General features: G+C 41.1%; 1 protein-coding gene across 4 annotated transcripts; it reads left to right on the top strand.

Annotated features, from left to right (window-relative positions):
• The first annotated feature begins 302 nt into the window (after positions 1-302).
• fsta (follistatin a) lies at positions 303-8,418 on the top strand. 4 transcript variants are annotated; one of them, XM_061767508.1, is made up of 6 exons: positions 303-528; positions 1,181-1,372; positions 1,483-1,701; positions 2,605-2,829; positions 5,027-5,257; positions 7,203-8,418. In XM_061767508.1, the coding sequence occupies exons 1-6, from the start codon at positions 438-440 to the stop codon at positions 7,283-7,285; spliced, it is 1,041 nt and encodes a 346-aa protein (XP_061623492.1). In that variant the 5' UTR covers positions 303-437; the 3' UTR covers positions 7,286-8,418. The 4 variants fall into 4 exon arrangements, with proteins under 4 accessions (XP_061623492.1, XP_061623491.1, XP_061623493.1 ...); XM_061767507.1 differs by having other exon boundaries at positions 1,181-1,378; XM_061767509.1 differs by lacking the exon at positions 7,203-8,418 and adding an exon at positions 5,403-6,175 and having other exon boundaries at positions 1,181-1,378.
• Positions 8,419-8,933: the final 515 nt, after the last annotated feature.

Raw genomic sequence — 8,933 nt, 5'->3', positions numbered from 1 at the left:
TTCATTTATATATATATATATATATATATATATATATAGAGAGAGAGAGAGAGAGAGAGAGAGAGAGAGAGAGAATTGTTGCAGGAGAAAGTTGCATGTCACCTGACTGCATGGAGTGAAAGAAGTTTGCTGAGAAGAAGAAGAAACAGAACAAGAAAACACATCTCCCCACCCCCACGGCAAAAAGGAGACCGCCCACCAGAGACAGTCAACCCGAGACCCCTTATAGATTTAAAAAGAGAGGCTGCATTCTCAGACTGACACTTATTCAACAGTGCTACCTTAAGCAGATTACTTTTTTTTTTTTTTTTTTTTTTTTTTGCGCTGCCTCGCAGGGTCAAAACAGGCGCTTTCGTGCTGCTGCTGCTGCTGCTGCTGCTGCTTCTTGTCCGTCTCCTTCTCCTCCTCTCTTTCCACTTTGCCTTCTTCCCCCCATCATGTTTGGGATGCTGAAAGATCACCTCCAGCCGGGATTTTTCTTCTTCTTCGTGTGCTTCTGCCACCTCATGGAACATCAGAAAGTTCAAGGTAAGCAATTCTCATCTTTTACAAACTTTTCTCTCTCTTTTTTTTTTTTTTTTTTACTCCCAACACACACACACACACACAATTTCACATGTAGTGCACATGCAACTCTTTCATTTTTTTTTTAGACCTTTTTTTCATGAGTTAAAATGACGCGTAAAACAGGTGCCGTCTACAACGGGAGAAGTGAGGCAAGTTTTCTCGTGTTTGGATTAACTTGTGCCAAACTTGCAAGGTATTATTTTTGAGTCTGCATGGGAGTTGTTATCAAGCAACATGTTGTTGTTATTATTATGTTTTTTTGTGTTGGATTTAGTGAAATCTCCACGCTTGATAGCGGTTATGCAAACCATTTGCAGTGGTGTAAAAAGAAAAGCGTGTTAGGCGCGTCGTTGCGCGCCGTGGAGCTTTGGTGCTGCATGTCTAGACGCTCCGCGGCTGTGGGAATTAGGAGCACCCTCTTTTTTTTGTCCCCCCCCGTGTGCTTATTTGGTGCTCGCATTGTACGCGCTGTCACTCACGCGCACGGGAGCGAGTGTTGGAATAGGGTGGGGCGGGGTGGCGGGGCCGGGTTCTAAAAGTGTCCGAGGTTTATTTTGTGCGCCGAAATGCAAACTTTTGATTTGCAAAATGTATTTTGTGTTGTTGTTTGCAGCTGGTAACTGCTGGTTGCAGCAGGGCAAGAACGGCCGCTGCCAGGTGCTCTACATGCCCGGGATGAGCAGGGAGGAGTGCTGCAGGAGCGGCAGACTGGGCACGTCTTGGACCGAGGAGGACGTCCCCAACAGCACGCTGTTCAGGTGGATGATCTTCAACGGCGGAGCCCCCAATTGCATACCTTGCAAAGGTGGAGGTGCACTCATTTTCCCTTGGTTTGCACATTATTACGCGTGCGTATTTTCGGGTTGACAGCCGCGCGTCATCCTTTCTTTGCCTCCCTGCCGCGCTGCCTAACAGAGTCGTGTGATAATGTGGACTGCGGGCCGGGCAAGAGGTGCAAGATGAACAGGAGGAGTAAGCCGCGCTGCGTGTGCGCGCCAGACTGCTCCAACGTCACGTGGAAGGGACCCGTGTGCGGCTCGGACGGGAAGACCTACAAGGACGAGTGCGCGCTGCTCAAGGCCAAATGCAAAGCCCACCCGGACCTGGACGTGCAGTACCAGGGCAAATGCAAAAGTCAGTCATCTGCTCTCTCCGCTTTCCACCTCATTGCGTAATTCCTGCTTTCTTTTCTTTCTTTTCTTTTCTTTTCTTTCTTTCTTTCTCTCTTGATCTGTCTAGCTCTCTGGCTCTCGATCTAACGATCAATGAATTGATCGAATGTCCGCCTGTCCGTCTATCTATCTATCTATCTATCTATCTATCTATCTATCTATCTATCTATCTATCTATCTATCTATCTATCTATCTATCTATCTATCTATCTATCTCCCACTCTCTAGCTATATCTCTCTATCTCGCTCTCTCGCTAGCTCTCTCCATCTCTCTCTATATCCCCCTCTTGATCGATTGCCCTCCGTTTGGCTCTCTCTCTGCATCGCTCCATCATTCGCTCTCGATTTATATCGCTATCTCTATATCTATCTCTCAACCCTCTAGCTCGCTCTTAATCAATCTCACTCTCTTTCTAGCTATCGCTCTCTTGCTCTATCTGTATATAATGCTCACACTATCTCTCTCTCTCCCTCGCAATATGTCTCACTATTCCACTACCTCTCATCTATCTATCTATCTATCTATCTATCTATCTATCTATCTATCTATCTATCTATCTATCTATCTATCTATCTATCTATCTAGTTATCTAGCTATCTACTGCTGTTGGGTGGAATCCTTGCATCTCTAAAAGCATTATTTTCCTGGAATTTTAAAGAACAGCATATTTTTTGATTTATTAAACATTGTTTCGTTAAAGAGAGCAAGCATTGGTCAATACTTAATATTGCTTAACCCCCGTGGGGACTGACCAATTGTATGAAATTGGGTAAAAAAACAAACATGAAGTTGACCAAATTTTGCCCGACAGCAACCGTTTACGCTCGTTATTGCATTATGGTGTAAGACTCTTTCATCGTGCAGAAACGTGCCGCGACGTGCTGTGCCCCGGCAGCTCCACCTGCGTGGTGGACCAGACCAACAACGCCTATTGCGTGACGTGTAATCAGATTTGCCCCGAAGTGACGTCCCCCGAACAGTACCTGTGCGGCAACGACGGCATCGTGTACGCCAGCGCCTGCCACCTGAGGCGGGCCACCTGCCTGCTGGGCCGCTCCATCGGGGTGGCCTACGAGGGCAAATGCATCAGTAAGTCCCCCCCCCCCATCGACCCCGCGTGCACCCGACCCACTTCTTCGAATGTGTGTTTATTGCTCCCAACATTCCATGCTGGATAGAGAATGTTTGCTCAAGAAATTACGGACATTTGATTATTTCCTGATGTTGGCAGCGCTTCCCCTTATGGGGGAGTGGGGAGGAACAGCAAAACACAGTTGAGTGCTGGGGGGAGCTAAGTCAGGGGCAGTGGTCGCAAGTAACCGAGTACAAATACTTCCTTACTGTGTCGAAGTACTTTTGTATTTATTTTTATTTATTTTTATTGTCAGTTAACTTTTCACTTTTACAGAAAGCTTATGTTTATGATGGGAGATACATTCTACACCCACCTGAAATCCATGATATCGAGTGATCATATATCAAATATTTTAGTTTTACTTTTATCTCTCCCACACATTTCAAATACATTTAAACACACCTAGGAAATGTGTTTGAGCACAAAAAATTTTTCAAACATTAAATGTACAGAAAGTACTGTCCAGTATTGATAAGTGATTTGTTCTGTGACTATACCTACATAGCATTAATGCCTAAGGCGGTGGTTCTAAAGCCTCTTACACAATATACCACCTAAAAAAAAAAATGTTCATCAAAATTGAGACCGAGGTTTTATTTTCTTAAAAGAGAAAATATTATTATTGTATGCCATTGCAACATTATCTGCAGTTTGAACATTAGCATTGCACTTAAATATAGGAAAATAAATAAATCATGATTCAATTCAAATGTACTACACATAAATGGTAAATAATAATGGTATTGTACCTATAATAAATGTTTAAAAACAAACACTTATTAAAGATTTAATGTAAATCTATTGAACTTAAGTTAAATACAACTGAACTGTACTTAGGCAGTAATTCTTTTGCGTACCACTAGTGGGAGCCCACATTTGACACTTTGATAATCACAGGCCTAAAGTATGACGTTCCATTGTTATGTAGGAGAACAAATGAAGTGTTGTCAGTATAAAAGCCGTGTAACTCCGTCCTTCCCGAAGCATATCCTGAAGTTTAACTTCTCCTGAATGGCCAGAATCTGCCTCTGGCACTTCGGCTCTCTGCCAGAAGCCAAAGAAGATTCAGGACGCTTGGGGATCAATCGTAAGGATTAAAAAAAAAAAAATTAAACGCATTCTATCTGAAAATGCATGACATTACCAGCAGCCAATCAGAGCCCAAAAGAATGAAAATCCTGCAATTACTATTTTATCATTATTTGAGATATGTATTGACTTTTTACTTATTTAAATCAATATTTATGTTTTCAATACTGCACGATATTTATATTAACGTAAAAAGCTGTAAAGAACCATTAAAAAAAAAACACCCAAAAAAGAAAACTATTGCTATAAAGCGGATCTGTTTCACAAAAATATCAGCTATATAGTACAGCTGTTTAGGTGTACTGTGATATAGCGGGGTACACTGCTTTGTACATTCGTACACAGGTATCTGTACTTTCTACTTTATATGGGTTCGAGGGAAGTCATAACTACAATGTGGCCCGTGACCAAAATGAGTTTGACACCCCTGCTCTAGACTACAGTAGTTGAATGATACTCTTCTTTGTTCGTCTGCATGACTGTATTATACTGCCGCCCGGTGGCCTAGTCACACACAACCGCATTCCCACAATGCAATGCAAAAGCTGCATTGCATTGTGGGACGTGGTGGCCATTTAGAGCTAGCAGTAAGCACAGTGAAGGTAAAGATTACTGTACCCAAAAAGGCTAAGACACTCCACAGTGATTTGCTACCGAACCCACTGTTATTTCATCATCATAAATTGTCTGATTTCTATATTGCACAGTATTTGTTTTTAACCACACAAAGATCACAATAAGGTAAATATAACGTTGTCCTGCAGCTGGAACGGATTCATTTAATTTCCATTCATTTAAATGGGGAACATTACCTCAGTTTGCGCACGTTTCGGTTTGAGAAAGCAGTCAAACAAATTAAATTCGTAACCCGAGGTTCCACGGTATCTGTACTTCTATTTAAGTACAGAGAGTGAGTACGTCTGCCTCCACTACTCAGGGGGAGGATTTGTGTCCATGAGATCTAGTGTTGAAACAAATCAAATCAAAGCATGAAACAGCTTCCAAACAAGATGTATCCTTCATTCCCTGACCCTGCCCCTTGAATGATCTCTGTGCTCCCAGAGGCCAAGTCATGCGAGGACATCCAGTGCGGCGGCGGCAAGAAGTGCCTGTGGGACGCCCGCATGAGCCGAGGACGCTGCTCGCTGTGCGACGGCGCGTGTCCGGACAGCCGGACGGACGAGGCGGTGTGCGCCAGTGACAACACCACCTACCCCAGCGAATGCGCCATGAAGCAAGCCGCCTGCTCCGAGGGGGTGCTGCTGGAGGTCAAGCACTCGGGATCTTGCAACTGTAAGTAAATATGACAACAGAGCTAGAAAAAGAAACAAACTCCCCACCCTCCCTCCAAGGCAGAAAGACAATATTCCACATTGCTTAAAAGACCCCCTCCCCTTGCCCCTTCCTTTCCCTTCTTTTCCCTAAATTCCCACCCCAGACGCACCGACAAGCACAGCTTTCGCAAGAAGAACGGACTTGGAATGGAACGGACTTGCATGATGTTGTCATTTCTTATTATTTTTTTAATTCCCCCATGTAATTCCTCTGCAAAACATTGTAACAGAGAGACTGTAATTCAATACGAGTGACGTGGCAGTTTGCAGTGGAACAATCATGAGATGTAAATATAAAATATGTGATGAGTGCCGGAGTATATTTTGCCTTAAATCTCATTCACCCGAGCAACTAATGGAGCGATTCCGTCACACGCGCCTAACTAAGGATGGGCATTTGGACTACACTTCACATTATAATCAATTGACCTGTTTTGATAATCTCTTTCTCTCTCTGAATGTTCTTAACTCCTGTTTCCATGCTAGTGTCGTACTGAGCAGAATAATACTGACAAGAGTGAACACCATCTATACATCCATCCATTTTCTATTGCGCTTGTCCTTCACGAGGGTTGCGTCCAAGATGAAGCCTATCCCACCTGACTTTGGGGCGAGAGGCGAGGTATACCTCAGACGTGTCGCCAGCCAATCATAGGGCACAAATCGAAAAACTACCATTCATATTATGCATTTGACATCGACTCAGTTGCGTCACAAATTCTCTCAACAATCATTGAACCGATTAATCGATTATTATGCTCATCCGTTGTTGTAAATTCCATCAATCACCTTACTGGTGTGTTTACAGTATGTGCGTGTCTGTGTTTTTTAATTTTTTATAAATGTTTTATTTTGCTTGGCTGTAAATCAATCAATTCCATAGTCTCTTGTAAATACGCTCCCAGCCCTTTTCGCTATATTCACGTGATGGTGATTGTAACATTGGTGCCGTGATAGGTCAAGATGAACGGTGAATTTGAACTTTGATAACTGGGTGTAGACTACCTATCTATCTGTAGAGCAGACAGCATTTGTCGGGGGTGGGGGTGTGGTGGTGGTGGTGGGGGCGGGCGGGGGGGGGGGGGCGGGTGGGTGGGGTGGGTGATATTGAGCAAGAGCCCTAAAGGAAGTATTGCATTTACATTCCATGTTGCTCCACTCAAAAGAATGTCTCGTTGTTAGGTTCTCGTACTATGACACCAGAGGGACCAACTTTACGATCACCTCACGGGCTGAATATTTCTCAATGTGATATCCGACAGCTCGCATAGGAAGCTCACCCACGTCCTCCTTTGATTGTTAAAAAAAAAAAAAAAAAAAATTAAAAAAAAAGATAAAAAAAAAAAACATCTTTATTGGTACATGTCACAATGTTTGGATTGACGAGGGACTGCCTGTTTTTTTTTTTAAATACTGTCACCCTTGCTTTGCTTAGATTTTATTTTTTTTTACATTTTTTTATTTTTTTTGTACTGTGTCCAAAATGTAAAAAATGTAAAACGAAAAGGAAATACCTCAGAGTTGTGTTGATGATCTTTGAGCTGCTTGCCGAGGCCCGGGCTGTGACACCTCCTCCACTAACTAACTAACTAACAACAACAACAACAACAACGACAACGAGCACCATACAGAGCAGAAAAGCAGAATTTCTTTCACAAATCCACCCCAATCCACTGGACCCCGGACTCCCTGAACCCGTCCCTATCACAAACACCTCCCATCGATCCATCACCCCCCCCCCCCCCCCCCCCCCCCCACGTCCACCTTTTGTAGACCCCCTGCTCCGCTAGATAATGTAAAAGTTGCTTAATAGCGGCAAAAACAAGAAAGAGGAAAGCTGTGTGTGCCAGTGTGATATTTGTTGTGGTCGGTATTCATACAACAGCTATATTCCCCTCATATAGCCATCAGAGAAGAGCAGGAAGAGGATGACGATGATGAAGACTACAAGTCCTATGTCCATTTATCTTCTATGCTGGATGGATAGCCCCCCAATCGCCCCCGCCCCCACACACCGATCCCCCCTCTTCTGATCACACCAATCCCAAGGAACCATGTCCATACTGTACATGATGTGTATGCTTATTTATTTTGAAACAAAAAGGAAGTATACATATAGTCCAGTCTGCTAGATGTTTATTTATACATTTTTTGTTTTCTAATTTATACATTTACAATGTCAGGCTTACAATCTACCACTCATTTGCTCCCTTTTTTGTTGTTGTTGTACTTTTTAATTATCTTTTTTTTGTCTTTATTACTATGAAGAAATATATTTGTCCAAAGAGAAACGGTGTTATTTATTTGTCACGTTACCATATATGAGTCCTCGACAAATGCTGTAAATTGCATTCCGCTTTCATTCAGCTGTAAAAAAAAGAAAGAAAGAAAGAAAGAAAGAAAAAGAAAGAAAGAGAAAGAATAAAATCTGCTCGTCTGTGTCAAATTTCTATCACAGACATTTATGTCACACCTACGTAAATGCATGTTTAGGCTGTGTGTTTATTTATTGGGAATATATCAACCTTTTTTTTAATGTACAGATGTATTTCTGGTTTGTTTACAGATCATAATAACTGACCAAAGGGAGTCTCTCAATGTTTTTTTAAAAACAGATGCAACACAGCAGTAATTTAAAACGAAAGACAAAAAGGAAAAAAAAAAGAGCCAATTGATTATTCTTTTTGTGTTTTTCCAGTTCACTTTTAGGCCTTTAGCTTTGTCGACATTCTTAGATAGCATTTATATTGTGTCATTAGAACAAAAAGAAGAAAAAGGTACGTTTGGGATAATACTTGATGACTTTTGGAAACAATGTGCCATTAACATTTGTGTGCTGTTGTCTTTCTACGATGCCAATGTTGCTCTCGCTGAGCTCCGATAGGATTAACGTGTATTTTACTGCAGTATTCAACACAATATCCCTTCGACAGTGTTTCTATTCTTTTGTTTCCTCACATCACATTTTTATTTTTAAGCATTAGCAAGAGAAATACAAAATTCTGTTATGAATATATAGTTTTGTATTTTTTATGTAAATGTCATATGTACATACAAAAAAAGTTTGAAGGTATTTGTACAGATATGAAGAGTAAAACAATAAACGTTTTTTTTTCCTTATTCATTTTCCTGACTCTTGTCTTGTTGATATGATTAAAATCCCCCAAATTAGATGGGAATACCCCTGTTACTGTAATAAATGTATTCTTAAATTAAATTAGTATTCAGTATTAGTATGTAATTATATATACAAATTAAATGTAACTTTATTTCTTTAATTAAAAATGATTTATTGAGTAATATTTTCGAGATATATATATATATTTAGGTTACTACAAAAGTGTCGCACCAAACACAGCAAAGTATATGATATAGCAAATAAAATATCTCATAAACAGCGTACGGTTGATGGTTGAGCAGAACAGATCAAATCATATGATAAAATGGTTGCTTTTCCAATAATGTTGGTGGTAAAATAACACAATTCTGGAATGGCTGATACAATTGACAGTGAAAAATAAGTATAATTCTGAGTCTGTACTTAAAAAAAAAACCGTTTGCTTTATAGCAGGAGTTCAATCAGTACCGCTACTTTAATAGTGTTGTCTGTAATTCTACTTTAATACAGAGTAGGA

This window comes from Phyllopteryx taeniolatus, chromosome 3 (assembly GCF_024500385.1).
Source record: "Phyllopteryx taeniolatus isolate TA_2022b chromosome 3, UOR_Ptae_1.2, whole genome shotgun sequence".
Classification (NCBI taxonomy): Eukaryota; Metazoa; Chordata; class Actinopteri; order Syngnathiformes; family Syngnathidae; genus Phyllopteryx; species Phyllopteryx taeniolatus.
This window is presented reverse-complemented; position numbering and strand designations above follow the sequence as displayed.